We start from the raw sequence: 16,168 nt of genomic DNA, 5'->3' as shown, positions 1-16,168 counted from the left end.
TGAAATTATTTAAACGGTTTACCAATTATCAGTGGACAGTTTGGCCGAGTGGTCTAAGGCGCCAGATTTAGGCTCTGGTCCGAAAGGGCGTGGGTTCAAATCCCACAGCTGTCAAATGTTTTTCATTTTTTGTTTGTTGCAAGGATAATTCAGTAATTTGACTGCCCAGTTTCGGAATCTACACGGCGACTATCACAAATTACTAATAGCTACTTACACGCTCTAACTCTCTTGAAGAAAATGTAAAACAACTTTTAAATTTTGCAGAAGAGTGATGGTCAAACGAAACAACAACAGTTGATGCCTCTGTAGTTATTGTGGAGAATATGGCAGTCACGCAACAAGTTGATCTTTCAACACAAACGGCTGAATCCTCGTCGGGCCGTGGACAGTGCGCTTATGCAGAGGTGTGCGGATGGTTGAAAGCTCTTCAGACTTCTACTCAGGCCCGTCTCAGTTCTAAACGAGGCCCTTTACTCAAGAAAAAATTTTAGGGCTAAGAAGAATAAAAAAAAATCTAGGACCCTTTTTTTTTAAAAAAAAAATAATTTAAAACATTTTCGGACCTTATTCTGAGCAAAAAAATTTCAAAATTATAATGGGTTCTATGCAAATGTGCTCCTAGCACATGCAGAGAGCCGGGCCTGCTTCTACTATACGGTAGTCAAATGTAAATATGATGCTAACCTATAAACAGAGCAGGCTCAACACTTCTTAAGGACTGTAGTGCAAAAAAAAAATTTACTCTCTAAAATTTATATATAAATAATGTTTAAAATATTTTTAAAATTTAATCAGTAATATTTTATATATTTTGTAGTGAAAATAAAATTATATACATATCAGACCCTTTTTAATTTTATTTATTATATTTATACTTTTTATATATAAAAATATAAATTTATTAAAAAAACTAAACCCTTTAATTATTATTATACGGGGGACACGGCTTGGCCCGGAGTGGTCGCACCGGCCGGCCCTGCCTATAAACTAATAATGGCATGCTAACAAAAAAAAAAAAACTAATATTAGCATCGCATTAGGTGGTTGGGAAATACGAAATCATTCAGGTGGCATCTGTCAATGGGGAGAAACTAGACTCAGGTTGGTGGATTCAGCTTTGGAGGCAGAAGCAAAGATACTTTTACTAATCATCCAAAATATACTCTTTCAAAGATGCTCAGAGATTGTTCTTGAAGGAGATTGCAAAGTCTTGATTGATCATCTCCACATTTTAACGTTTTCATTAGAAATTGTCAATATCCGAAAAAATATCAATTGGTGGGGCCTTGAAGTTCACGAGCTGCTCTTTCAAACATCTATATATGGAGTCAAGTGAGGTGGCTTATGCTTTAGCCAAAAAAAGCCTTGACAAGTCCTAGTTTTTTATTCAAAACTGGTACCTAAGACTTAAAAGACTTTTACTTTCATTCTAACAATAATACACCTTTCCCAGGAAAAAAAAACAGGTGGCTGAGTTGATTGTTCAGAAGATAGACATAAACAGGCTCCTGAAGAATTCCTCCAGTTTTTTACCAACCAAAAGGACGAAGCAAAAGATAACGTAACAAAAAAATTCAGAGTTTATTGTTAGTAAATTCTTTAAACTTATGGCAAAGAAGTTGGTACTGATTGTCCTCCTAGCTTCACACTTGTTCGTGTCCGGTACGTTTTGTTTCTAATTTTTTTTGATATATTTTCCTTTTTTTTCTTCCCTAATCAGTATTCTTAACTATGTTCGCAGGAGTGTTGTCAGGGAGTATCCTTACCATAGAGAACAAATGTAATCAGACAGTTTGGCCAGTTATCTTCTCATATGATTCAAACCTCTCCACCACTGGTTTCGTTCTCAGAAGCGGCGAGGCGCGTGTCCTGCAGGCGCCGTCTTCATGGTATGGTCTTATCTCGGCTAGGACGCTCTGCTCAACCAACTCGAGTGGTTACTTCTCGTGCGCCACCGGAGACTGTGAATCCGGCTTCATAGAATGTCCCGGCTCATATTCTTGGTCTGCCGTGACGTATGTCTACTTTAGAATGGACCACGGCGGAGTTAGCAGCTACACGATCACTGTCGAGCACGGTTACAACCTTCCCTTAGTGGTAGTCCCGTCACAGCCTAGCCAGACATGTATCAGCGCCGGTTGTTTGGTTGACTTGAACAAGACTTGTCCAGAGGATCTTGGTTTTTTCACCGGTGGGAAACAAATCGGCTGCATTAGCGCGTGCAGAAAGTACAACACCAAAGAAATTTGCTGCACTAATGACTTCAGGTCAAAGCAAAGATGCGAGAGGACGATGTACACGAAGAACTTCGAGCAAGCTTGCCCACTCACCTATAGCTATGCCTTCGAAGATAATAACAGCACCATGACATGCCCTAAGTCAACTGACTTCGTCCTCACCTTTTGTCCCTCGTCCATTCCCAATAACACAAGGTCAGACTCTCTTTCATGTGCTGGGAATTGATTAAAAAGGCACACACGCACACATTAATATCATAACCTTGGAACTTATAGAAGTAAGTTTTTAATTACAAACCTTCTTCCTCTCATAGTCTCAATAGTATAACGCTTGTGTCTCCGCCACTGTGAAAATCTGATATGAACATTAGTTCACTCAATAATTAAACTGAATATTTAAGATAACTTTCCTCTTAACCCTACTCCCTTTTGGAAATTAAGGTTAGTTCTTGGAAAGAACAATAATTCATAAGAAATTCTTAGATAGATATACAATTTAATAATAAAAGGAAAAACGCTAATCATACTATAAAAAAACATCAAAACCATATGTAAAAGGGATAATCTTCAGAACTCTTATTGTAAAATATCATAACCAACCATAAACATTTCTAACCATAGTCATGTGTCATTATATCTTTCTTCGACTGAGCTTGTCCTCGAGCTCCAAATCACGATATGCTTGTGACATCTTCTACGTATCTTCCTGCATGTTCTACTAAGTCGTCCTCTCGTTTTATAAGAAATTTTAACAGTGTGTTGTTGTATAGTTGTGGCCGGCTACTGCTATTGCTCGTTTTTCTGTATTTTTATTGCCACTGCAAATAACAGCGTCTCCCACCTCATACGTGACGTGACGCCAACATCCACTAATTGTCTCTTCTAACTCTCTAATTTGATTGGTTGCTGAGCAGTTATCAAAAATCCTTTACATTTTTGATCGCTCGTCGTTGAAGCAGCTCGTTCTGAAAACGAACAGCACTATAATCTACTTGAATGAAACCTTAAGAAGCCTTTTAGGGTTTCTCTATGTCACTCTATCTTCCTGCTATGCTAACTTCTCCTCACAAAGATTTTCTAGCATCACCAATGGTCTACTCACGAACTTCCTGGCACGCAGCATCAAAATGTGTTGGAGAAAAGTTGTCATCTCCAAACACTGCATGTTTTTTGGTGTTGTATTGGAAGTCCTAGAATCAATTTAAACTTATCATCCATAGTCTGAATAATCTTTTGGTTCATCGCCTCCATCATCTCGCTAGTTTCTATTAGAAACACTGTCATGGAGTCACCGTTGCCCATTGAATCTTTAGACTTCGATACCAAGTTGATATAAATCTTATAAGCTGAATATTTAAGCTATTTTCTTTTTAATCCTTCTCTCTCTTACAGATTAAGGTTAATTCTTTTAAGTTATGAACTACTATTAATCATATACAACTTAATGATAATAGGAAAACGATTAAAACATCATATAAAAAGAAAAACATCAACCCTAAACATTTCTAACCATAGTCATGTATGTATACACATTATATTGGTTCATGCATACATGCATACACATTATATTGGTTCGACAAATGGGTTTCAACGACTTTGATAAACTAATATATGTAATTATGATATTTGGTTGGGTAACAACAACAGAAGCTCCATGTCTCCATTTGCAGGACCCAAAAGTAATTTTTCTTTTCCTCATTCTATAAAATGTATATATATATATATATATATATATATATATATATATATATATATATATATATGCAATGTTTTCTTTTAGTTTTATTAATCATAATTTTTTTCATTTGATAAATTTGCAGATAATTCTAAAGGGAAGTTAAAACCCATACTCGGTACCACCTTCATTGCAACCACAACTATGTTGCTCATTCATGTACATTACACCTAACTTTTGCTTGTGTCTCTTGCAGGAGGTTCATCAGCTTTAGCCGTGTTGATCATTGCTGTTGCGGTTGTGGTAATGGTGAGAGCAAAGAATGCGAGAAGAAAGCGTGATTCAAATTACGAGAACATTGAAGCGGTTGTAATGTTGAAACGATATAGTTATGCAGACGTCAAGAAGATGACAAACTCATTCGCTCATGTTCTTGGAAAAGGAGGATATGGAACTGTCTACAAAGGAAAACTACCCGATTCGAGCGGACAAGATATTGCACTCAAGATCTTGAAAGACCCAAAAGAGAATGGAGAAGACTTCATCAACGAACTAGCTAGCATGAGCATAGCATCTCATGTCAACATCGTTTCTCTATTTGGATTCTGCTATGAAGGGAGCAAGAGAGCTATCATTTACGAGTTCATGCCTAATGGATCCCTTGACAAGTTTATTTCCGAAGATATGTCAACGAAGATGGACTGCGAAACATTATACAACATTGCGTTAGGTGTTGCTCGTGGCTTAGACTACTTGCACAATAGTTGTGTATCAAAGATTGTGCATTTCGATATAAAGCCACAGAATATACTCCTAGATGAAGATTTGTACCCGAAGATTTCGGATTTTGGTCTTGCTAAGCTTTGCAAGAAAAACGATAGCATTATATCCATGTTGGACGCGAGAGGGACCGTTGGTTATATTGCTCCTGAAGTGTTTTCCAAGAGTTATGGAGCAGTTTCGCATAAGTCTGATGTGTATAGTTATGGAATGGTGGTGCTTGAGCTCATCGGGGTGACCAGTAGAGAGAGAGCTGAAACTTCTAGGTCTAATATGAGTACAATGTACTTTCCGGATTGGATATATGAGGATCTGGAGAGGAATGAAAATATGAGAGTAGGAGATCATGTTATTGAAGAGGAAGAGGAGATAGTGAAGAAAATGACATTAGTGGGTTTGTGGTGTATTCAGACCAATCCATGTGATCGTCCACCGATGAAAAAGGTTGTTGAAATGTTAGAGGGAGGTGTAGAAGCTCTAGTGGTCCCACCTAAGCCTCTCTTGACTCCAGCCATAATGGCTTGGGAAACCGATGAAGAGAGTGAAGAGACTACCAGTCTTTTGACACCAAGCCACTAGGAGAGATTTTGACACAAACTCACTAAGGTTAGATATGTTTATTAATGTGTAAAAAAATATCTATAGAAAATCAATATTCATGAAAAGAGCATAAATCTTGTGAACGTGATTGAAACTAAACTCCCTAGTGTTTTTAAAAAAAAAAATTGAACAAGTAGAGAATATATAATATAATATATAACAAAATAAATATGCGCATGCGTGTGTTAGAAGATAGAAACTCTATGAAGGGGCATGTGAAAAGCTTACGTGCGGTTATGAGAAGAGAAGCTCTTGCTCTGGGCACTGAACCTTTCTTTTTCTTCAGCTACTACATGCATAAACTAAAACCTAACTAAGTAAACTAAGAGAGAATCGTTCGGTTACCTGTTTGTCAGCGGTTTGAAATGTAAACCCATCTTGAAACTGAGTTGGTATTGTATCATCATCGATATCAAAGACACTGAAAAGGAGATCAAGGAGAGAAAGAAAATATCTTTTGAAAGTTTGAAACTGTGTCATCTCAAGAGATTCTTAATGTTTTGGATATCTTGACTAAACCGGAAAAAAATGCTCTTAAATTCGGTTTACATAAAAATAAAGAGCAATTCTCTCAAATATATATTTTTAAATTTTTATCACAAAAACAGACCTCAAAAACTTAAAATGACCGAAATGACAATTTTTATTTAGAAAATTTTTAAATTTTTTATTTTTTAAAATTTGAAATCATATTTCTAAAACTCCACTTATCGACTCTAAATCCTAAATTCTAAACTATAAACTTTAAACTTTGAATCCTAAACCCAACTCTTTAACTCTAAAATTTAATGTTTAGATTAATTAACCCTATGGATATAAGTATATAATTTACTTATTTTGATAAAATGTTAAGTTTATTTTAGTCATTTTTATTTTTAAGGTAATTTTGTAGGTATATCATAGAAATTTTTTTAAAGATAAGTGACGTGCTACCGCCACGTGCATTATAAGCAGTAAAATCACGGCGACCACTGAAAAATTCAACACCAATCCTTCTTGATCCCGTCTCCGTCGTAGATCTTCTGTTTCGGCTGTAAGTAAATGGATCCTTTTTGCTAACATATCCTCTCTAGCTTCAGATCTGTAATCATTTTTCGCCAATGGAAGTTTTATTACTGAAAATTAGATTCTTTTATCCTCAATTATGAAGCCAATATCCAAAAATTTGAACTTTGTATCTAATGTTTTTTTTTGTAAACTTAAAGGGTTAAACCCGGGTCTATTAAAGACACAGACCTAACCCCCGGGTGGAGGTACAGCCCACGGATAGACCCTCTCCTGGGCATTCAAATGAGCCGAAAGCAATAGCCCATATCCGTGTGGCCAGCGGAGTTTGAACCAGGATTCGCCGTATTGGGTTTAATCCCTCAAGCGCCACTGGACTACATGAAATTTTGTTCGAATTATAGTTTGGAAGGAGAAGAGAGAGCTAGCATGGAGGAACACCACCATTGCTGCATTTACTCGAAGATGCTCTCCAAATGCACCTTCCCTTCACTCCTAATCATCTTATCAATCTTTCTAATGGTTCGTGTAGTGTATGTTTTGTACCGATGTGGCAAACCTTTTCCCAAAGGAGCTTCACCCTCTTTTAGTACACTCGTTGTTCTTGGTTCTGGTAAGAAGAGGGTGTATATAATAATCAACTGGATACAATGTGAATTGTGCGTATTATTTGACTGTGACTCTGGAACTAAGAGCACCTCCAACAGGGTTCTTCTCATTGGAGTTCTTAAAATATGTACTATGTATATATAAATATATATTATATAGATATAAGTATTTGTAGAGTCTACAATTTTTGTGAAATCTCATAAACAAATTTTTTTAAAGATTCTTAAAATCTCATTTTAAGAATTTTTGTCTATGGGATTCCACAAAAATTGAAGATCTCATAAATACTTATACCTATATAATATATACATACATAGATATATACATAGTACATATTTTAAGATCTCTAATGAGAAGAACCCTTATTAGAACACCCTAATTGGTGAACTCTTCCCAAAATCTACTTTTGATTATTATAATTTTTTTTTTGGTTTTTCAAAAAAAAAAAAATTAACAAACCAACCAATTGCGAGTGCCACGTGTCAGTGAATCCGCAAACAGTGTTGATACAGGTTTATTTCAGCGAGCTCAAGTGATACAGGTTCATAAAAAACATATTATTATATTATTTTTTTTGGAAACTGTGTGAACCTCTCATTAAATTCTCCAATGGAGATGCTCTTAGAGGTGTTCTAATAAAGCTTTGGAATGCGTATAAAATTTTCTCTACAAAATTGTTTTCTACCACACACACGGAGAGACATACAATTTTAAATACCTGTAATTGGGTTAAATAAGAAAAAAAACATAATTTACTATTTAACTAAAGTCCTTCTCTTATTTTTTCTTTTCTCTCTCTTTCCTCTCTCTCAAAATCTTTTTTTTTTTGGGTTCCATTAATAAATAATTTTATAGTATTATTATGAATATTTGTATATTTCTATTCTCTATATTTCACTATTATTAAAATTTAAATTTTATATAAATTAAAAACTATAATTTTATATTTTTATAGATTTATGACATTGTATTTGAAGAAAACGGAATCGTAAGCTTCAAACATGTTTATAGAAAAAATATTTTAGAAGCGTTTTGGAATTGAGATTCCGTAAATTTTCACAAGGTTTCATTCTGATTCTGATTACGAAGAGTATCACTAATTAATGTTAAATTTTATATAAATATGATTATGAAAATTAATATTACTATTATTTTGAGTATTATTAAAAGTATTAGTTTATAGTAACATTTTAAATTTAATTATGTTTTAATAAATGTTTTAAACATGTGTTAAACATGTTTCACATGTTTTAGACATGTTTTAAATATATTTACAAGTTTATAGAAGTCATAAATAATTAGTAACCTAATATACTTATAGGAATACCTAGTAAATATTGTAGTCAAATTTTAATGTGTCAATTATAGTTCAAAACAACATATATATCAAGTTCTAAACATACAAAAAACAAAATCCTTCAAAAAAAAAACATTCTTAAATTCTTAAATAAGACATAACTTTTTTTGAAGCTTTTGTTTTATGCTTCTTCTTTGGCCGACCATTAAATAGTTACAGCTTTGAGGAGCTATCTCTAACCACTTGGCCGACCATTCTAAGCCTTGGTTCACAAAAAGAAGCAGCCTTTGTTCAAGTGAACTTGAAATTCCACTAGGAGACTCGACCATATCGACATGTAAAGATCTTTATGCTTCATGCACTGAAGACCAAAACAAAACAAACCCCGAACCAACTGCCGTTTCTTGAAAATCAAGACACAGCCTACAGCACGTCCCGCCGTATTTGAATGTCAGCTAAAGCCTACAGCCATCTTCTAAGTCATGGCGGGGATGGTGGACGGAGAAGATCTCCAACAATGGTGGCGGCTGAGAAGTTATGGAAAACTAAGATTTGAAGGGGAAAACGAAACGCTTAAAGAAAGAAGAAAATTTTCCCACACGATTTAAATGACATAAACAACATGGAACTTAATCACATATAATTATAGAGAATGGAAGGCCAAATCATTTTTCAACAAACTTTTCTGAAAATCACAGTCTCCATACTAACGAGTTTCATACATAATTTGATTTAAAGCATAGCAGAGTCAAAATCAAGACAAAATAATTAGATAATAAAAATAAAAGAAGCTCGGGTTCAGTGGTGAAATTTGGCTTAAATTTTGGAATTAGCCTTCTCGGCCAGAATTTTGAAATAAGCTTTGTCGAAGTCAAACGGCCTGCAATATCAATAGAAAACGTTACTTTGTTATCAAGAAAAAAAAAAAAGATGCATAACCAAGAGGAGGGAAAAGGGGAAAAGGGGGGGGGGGGGGGGAGATTACTTGCGAGCTCTGAGGTTGAGCTTGCCTGGCCCACGACAAAGGTCACACCCAGCAAAGTTAACAAACCCGTAGTATTCATCACTACTAGTAGCCATCTTCACCTCAAGCTTTCTTCCTCCCATGTAACTTCCATTTAGTTTTAACGCCTCATTTTCGCCATTTGAGTAGTCAATGAAAATAAATCTGTTATTAAGAAACGACACAATCTTTAGTTTATATGATACGAGTAGACAAAAAAAAAAGAGGAACAAAGAGACAAACCCCAAGGGAACACAGGTAACACATTGCATGGGAACAAAAACCCTTACGACTTTTCCACAAGAACCAAAAAAGTTGCTCAATTCATTCTTGATTTCATCCCTGGGGCGCAAATGTTGAAATCCCTTAACGAAAATGGTTTCAAGACTATTTCCGGTCGCTCCTTCACATCCATAACAGCAAGAATCTTCCTTCTCTCTCTTAATAGACAAAAACAACAAGGACAAGTAAAAATCTAACCTTTGCAGTTTTCTTTTTTTTAAACAAACTATGCAAGAATTTCACAGAAATGTAACCTCGGTTTCCTTCTGCTTCTTCAAATTTGCTTTACTCTCGTTGTGTATCTTCTGCCTCTTCAGATTTGTTTTGCTACTGGAACATGGTTGCAACACGGTCTCACCTAAGAGAAAGAATGAAAAAAAAAAAAAAGAAGCTCAAAATCAACACAAAGCTTTTTTTTTTTTTTTTGACAAAGGGCTTTTAATCAACACAAAGCTTTCAATCTAAAAACAAAAGTTTATCTTCTTTTTTTTTTACCTGTAGTAGTTACTGGTTTTGCAATAGGCATCGAGTCCTCCACTTGTTCGTCAGCTGAATGACCAACAATAGGGCTAAATCAGAATCGATTGACTAAAACAGAACATGATGCAATTTGATAACATAACAGAAACTTCAAAAAGACAAAACAAGAAGTGATTTTAAGAATCGAATCAACTCAGCACGTGATTCAACAGGATAATCAAATAGAAACGAAAATAGGGATAAAGCCTAAAACATAGCCTAAAACAGCCCATCATTCAACAGGATAATATTTTGGAAAAAAGTTTCTCAGCTACATCATGTTTAGTATAATATGGTGCAAACCATCCAGAGTTTAGAAATGTGTCGAAACCTACACGATGTATATGATAATACATGCCACATATACGACGTTAATAAAATCATGGTGCCAACATCATAACGAGGTTTAATTGATTTTAGCTTAAATAATTGGGGTCAGAGCGTAATTTCTTAAAGTTAAACTCCAATTAACAAAACCCGACCCGATCCGTTCGATAAACCCGACCCACACTTAACCATTTCCCCCAAATCGATTTCATTAGGGTTCTAAACAAGAAAAAATTCGAAATTTCGAAAAGAGAGTGAGAGATTCGTCAGAGACAAAGAGAGATTGCAGAGACATAGAGAGAGATCGATTCAGTTTCGGCGACGAATCCGGATGTGGTAATTGAAGGTCTCACCAGGTGAGAAGATAATGGCGGGCGAAGATTTTGCCTTCTATCAACAGAAAATACCTGGTTACTATCTAGGAATCGGTATCAGAAACGAACAAGTCGGTTCTGTGCATTCGGTTCATTCACCTTATTTCTTCCTTGATGAAAATGTTCTTCCCATTGGATCTGCAGTGTTTGCTGCCTTAGCCGAGATGTATATACAAGACCATCAAAATCAAACCAAGTCTGGACAACGAAGAAGTCTTACGACCCATGGAAACTGAATCGATCTCTCTCTCTGTCTCTGCAATCTCTCTTTGTCTCTGACGAATCTCTCACTCTCTTTTCAAAATTCCCAATTTTTTTTCTTGTTTAGAACCCTAATGAAATCGATTTGGGGGAAATGGTTAAGTGTGGGTCGGGTTTATCGAACGGGTCGGGTCGGGTTTTGTTAATTGGAGTTTAACTTTAAGAAATTACGCTCTGACCCCAATTATTTAAGCTAAAATCAATTAAACCTCGTTATGATGTTGGCACCATATTTTTATTAACGTCGTATATGTGACATGTATTATCATATATTTCGTATAGGTTTCGACACATTTCTAAACTCTGGATGGTTTGCACCATATTATACTAAACATGGTGTAGCTGAGAAACTTTTTTCCTAATATTTTGATAACATAACAGAAACTTCAAAAAGACAAAACAATTCAGCTATTCGACCAGATAAGACTTACCCAAGGAGTTCATTGTGAGGATATTGATTTTTCTTTTCTGCAGTAGCCGCAGAAGTAGAGGTCTGTGTTAGAGTTTTATGGCTTTTATACCAGAGATAAGGTTGTAGGGTTTGGCTAACGGTGCCCGTTTCTGTTTTTCTTTGCACGCAAGGCTACATAACACTTTTGTTACACGTATAAACTAATAAGTATATAATAAAGAAATAATATCACTCAGAGTCACTTTTCATCTTTTAATATCATGATAGGTCACTTTCTTCTACAAGGACACTTTATTTCAACTTTGTAGTTCATTGTTAACTGATTCAATTTAATCTTAAAGACATAGTTGACTAACCTAACTACACATGTGGCGGGACTTAACCTCAGCCACACATCTCTCATACCTCTCAACGGCTAAGATCATCCATTCCACATCTTGACAAGACATATATCTGTCTAATTTTTCAACCATCAGATTTACTTTTGTTTTTTTAATATGAATGGTCAAGATAAATCCAATGATATTTAGTTAATTACTCTTGATTCATCTTCTTCGTCGTTACTTTTTTTTACAGATGAATCCAAAATCTTATATTCTTGTCCATAATCTCTTAGATAATTGTTTCTAGACTTGATGTGTAGTAACATAACAACGACGCCGCAGCAAAGAAGTCTCATCGTCACCAAATTCTTTACCGCCATAGACGCCATCTCTCCACTTGTGGAAGCTAAAGGCTACCGCCAAGTAGTCAACAGCACCGAAAACTTAGCAGTCTATGCTTACGGATAGTGTATGGAAGATCTTCACAAGAAAGAGTTGGACTTGTGTTTTGCTCAGATCAAAGTTAAATCCCTCGTTGCTTAATCGTGTGAACATGTTTAAAAATACATTTGTATGTGTACACCAAGAATATATATTTGTATGTGTACACCAAGAATATATATTTCAATATATAATCGTGTACATGTTACACAAATAAAATTGTGTACAGTATAACTATAACGATTGTACATATGTAGACATATGACATAGTCATGGATATTGTTATAAGGTTGTACATATGGATACCTTATAACAGTGTACATATAGATACTACTATATGGTTTTGTACATATTTGGAGGCTATTTCATTTTACAGTAAGTTTTATTTTTTTATCAGTATCAATCATTTTGTTTAGACAGCTTCATACTTAATAATTTATTCATATGTAAATTGATATTGACTAAGAAAACGTGTCATACAAAAATAATGATGCTTTCTGAAATATCAAATGTATCAAAATTGCAAATAGTGTACACAACTAATTCAAAAAGAAAAGTATTGAAATTGCAGTAGTTATTGCTATACATAGAACTTGAGGCACATTAACTTCACCTCCTCTTGAACAGTGCTAAGAGTGATTCCACTACTATCAACAACGTTTAGCTGATAACCAATCATGAGCTGGACTCAAAACAATCTGCATTTTCCATGAACTTTACAAGCACCTTTTGATTCTGTACACACATACACATAATATTATACAATGGTTGTACATGTGGATATCATTATAACCGTGTACACATGGATATTATTATATGGTTGTACATCTATTTTCACATATACTTATGAGACAAAGGTTTCACACAAAAGTAATGCCGCTTGCTAAAACATCATGGTACATATCAACACTCAAAAATGTCTACACACCAAGTTTTTTTACATGTGTACACGCACACATACAAGCTCTAGTATACTGTTTACATATCCACACTCAAACATGCATGCCTACATACTAAGTTTTCTACGTGTGTACACGCAGACGCTACTAAATATGTACACCATCGCGCAGACACTATAATTTGAATATTAACAAAACAATAATACAACAGTCACTTTACAATTGCAGAAACACCAAAGGAAATTGAACTCTTTTATGCTAAGAGACTACGAGTTATAGAACCAACAAAAAACCAATAACTGACTTCTTCTACCTTAGTTGATAACAACAACTAGCAAGAGTGTTTTTGACCAAAGAATTACATAAGGAAGATCCACCAAAAAAAAACGAAGACAAAACTCTGCACATGATAAAACTTTAGGGACAAAACAAAAAAAAGGAAGAACTTGAAGGACTAACGGTTAAATTATGAGAAAATTATCCATTGTCGCTGAGCTCTCGATCCAGAGAACCCGAGTGACGACGACTCTGGATGGCAACGGCGGTGGAGCTGGGCGCGGTGGAACGACGTGGAGGTATTGCTTGTACGGCGGATGAGGCAGCGACTAGGAGATCCCATGGTGGAGAAGTTTGCCATGGCAGATTGGCGCAGACGTGAGTCGGCGGTGAGAAGCAGGTCACGGAGGAGGGTCAGATAGCACGGCGAGTAGGAGCTGTGGTGTATACAACAGGTGGAACCAAGAATTGAAGACCATAGAGCTTGGCGTGGAGGAGCTATGGCGTAGACGAGAGAGGAATCAAGTAGACGAGATGTTATTATCAAACAACGTCTTCGTCGTCGTACTTTTGTTTCCGGCCGATAACTGCGTTTACATTCTTTGTCTTGGTAATTGTGATAAGAAGATAAGAATTTGTAGTTAAAAAAAATGTCGTGAAAATTAAAAAATTTATTATTGTTTTGGTTTCACCATTTTAAACAAATTCAAAATTCAAATTATTCTAACTGAAAAAAAAAAGTAAACCGAAAGTCATCATCTAGTTTCGCTTAGTTGAGGGCAAGAGGGTCAATAACCACTAAAAACTACCTCCGTAGTAATAAGTGTCTTAGAATGTAATAAAAAGACATAAAGTGTCTTAGAATGAAAATAACTCTATAATAAATCCCAGATTCTGACTCGCACAATGAATTATTTATGATTTACGTTTTTAAACTACAGATTTTATAATCGATAATATTTTATAAATTTCGGTTCACATCAAGATTGTATTCACTGATTTTGTTTTTGTTCCGATTCAGTTGTGAATTTTGGTTTTTAGTTCATGAAGTATATTAATAGCTAGGTTATTAATGAATTGGGATGTGGTTTGAGTTTTGTTATTTTGGGCTGGTTTAAATAGTAATGTTAAAAATTCAATAAAATTCCTAGTCTAATTTGGTTTAGTTTAAATAACAATGTTAGAAATCCGATAAAATTATGAGTTTAATTCAAACTCATGGATCATGATAAGGATATGAAATTCTTGATTTTTATTTTGATTTAGATAGTTATATTTCTGGTTACATTTTCTGGTTGTGCCTGATTAAATTTCATTTTGATGGTTTATATTATGGGTTATATACTATTTCAATAAAGTATGAATTGGTTTGCTTAAACATATCTACTGTACATTGTGTTATTTTTTTTGTTTCTCAAAATTATTATTTTTGTTAATTAATTATTTTCTATTTAGTACAATTTCTTTTTGCTGGCCATGCGTGGAAATCTGTAAATTTTAAATCTAAACGTAAGTTGCTACCATGCCGCAATGATTTCTAGATGGATTAAAAAATGGCTTTTAAAACGTTTTTTTGGCATACGAAAACAATATCTGAAATCTAACGGTGGGAAACTTTTTTTCGTATTTTTCTATACAATTATTTGTGAAGTAAATTTTCACAACATAGCTCTCACGTTAAAAATTAGAGTGGTTAAAGTTAATGATACTCTTGATAATTTTTATATATAATTTAAAACAAATTGATATTAATCATATTAATTTTTTTAAAAATAAGATAATTATTATATATTGTGTTGTTATCTTAAAATAAATATTTTTATTATAAAAGTTAAAAGTAAGATATAACACAATCTATCTATATACATACCATTATTACGAATTTATTATATAATTAAAAACGAATTTATATTAATAATATTTATTTTAAAAAAAAATAATTTTTATATATTGTATTGTTATCTTAAATAATTATTTCTATTATAAAAGTAAAAAAAAGTTTTAAAACAATTTATAATTAATATTAATTAAACAAGAACATTTGTATAAAAATTTTCTAAAATATTTATAATATGTAACTATTTTCAAAATTTAATACAATAATAAATATATATATTTTAATGATAATTTTTGTCATATATAATAATTTAATTGATTTCAACTTTTGAAAATATAAATAATAAATTCTAAGGATGGTTTTTGAATTAATAAATATTTGTAAAAAAATTATGCCCACATATGCGGACAACAGATCTAATTTTTCATTAAAAGCCAAACTTGGCCATGAACTTATAATTGGATTTGAAGCCTAAATTCTAAATAAAATACATTAAACCAATTATTTTTGATGTGTCTTTTAGTTTTAGGTGACTAATATAAGTCAACGTTATTGGAGTTTTTTTTCGCAGTGTCTCCTCCACTATTTTTAGCATTCCTGAAGACTTGCTGTGTGAGATACACTTTCCCTACAAGCAACACATGTTGACAGATATGATAGACTGATGGTCTAGATTTGGTGACCAGTTGTTGCAAAAATTGTAGATTTTAAAGCTTTCTCTTATAGATTGCAAAACATATGTACCTCACAACCATGAGTACGTAGTCTGATCCAGGTTTTCTTTCCCTACCAATGGTTATGAATGTATGCCAACACAGTCTTTGCAAGTTCAAAACGCATAGAGAAGTTGCATTGCCTAGTATCAAGACCTTACTCAGTAACGCATGCCGCGACAAAGAGAGAAAAACTTGTCAAAAGAAAAGATAAACTTCTTAATGTTAATCCAAAAGAAATATATGAAACACTTGAAAGTTTGAGACCAAATGTCATCTCAGGAGATACTTAAGT

The 16,168-nt window shown here is 34.0% G+C and overlaps 2 protein-coding genes and 1 non-coding gene across 6 annotated transcripts; 2 read left to right on the top strand and 1 right to left on the bottom strand.

Moving 5' to 3' along the window:
- Positions 1-34: 34 nt before the first annotated feature.
- Positions 35-114, top strand: TRNAL-UAG. The gene has a single exon. It is a non-coding gene; the product is annotated as a tRNA-Leu (tRNA).
- A 6-nt stretch (positions 115-120) lies between these two features.
- On the top strand, positions 121-7,346 carry LOC103860979 (PR5-like receptor kinase). 2 transcript variants are annotated; one of them, XM_009138669.2, is made up of 6 exons: positions 121-1,665; positions 1,745-2,435; positions 3,888-3,919; positions 4,061-4,093; positions 4,172-6,328; positions 6,705-7,346. In XM_009138669.2, exons 1-5 carry the CDS (start codon positions 1,611-1,613, stop codon positions 5,272-5,274), a joined length of 1,914 nt encoding a protein of 637 aa, XP_009136917.1. In that variant the 5' UTR covers positions 121-1,610; the 3' UTR covers positions 5,275-6,328; positions 6,705-7,346. The 2 variants fall into 2 exon arrangements, with proteins under 2 accessions (XP_009136917.1, XP_033144283.1); XM_033288392.1 differs by lacking the exon at positions 6,705-7,346 and having other exon boundaries at positions 1,745-2,518; positions 4,172-4,260.
- A 1,469-nt stretch (positions 7,347-8,815) lies between these two features.
- On the bottom strand, positions 8,816-15,992 carry LOC103860976. 3 transcript variants are annotated; one of them, XM_009138664.3, is made up of 6 exons: positions 11,404-15,992; positions 9,987-10,040; positions 9,746-9,849; positions 9,453-9,649; positions 9,192-9,374; positions 8,816-9,086 (listed from the first exon to the last, which is right to left on the bottom strand). In XM_009138664.3, the coding sequence occupies exons 1-6, from the start codon at positions 11,414-11,416 to the stop codon at positions 9,023-9,025; spliced, it is 615 nt and encodes a 204-aa protein (XP_009136912.1). In that variant the 5' UTR covers positions 11,417-15,992; the 3' UTR covers positions 8,816-9,022. The 3 variants fall into 3 exon arrangements, with proteins under 3 accessions (XP_009136912.1, XP_033144289.1, XP_033144288.1); XM_033288398.1 differs by having other exon boundaries at positions 9,192-9,649; positions 11,404-12,883; positions 13,507-15,992; XM_033288397.1 differs by having other exon boundaries at positions 9,192-9,649.
- Between the last annotated feature and the right edge of the window lie 176 nt (positions 15,993-16,168).

The sequence above is a fragment of the Brassica rapa genome, chromosome A03 (assembly GCF_000309985.2).
Source record: "Brassica rapa cultivar Chiifu-401-42 chromosome A03, CAAS_Brap_v3.01, whole genome shotgun sequence".
NCBI lineage: Eukaryota > Viridiplantae > Streptophyta > Magnoliopsida > Brassicales > Brassicaceae > Brassica > Brassica rapa.
The sequence above is the reverse complement of the archived record's forward strand: the minus strand, read 5'-3'. Positions and strand labels throughout refer to the sequence as shown.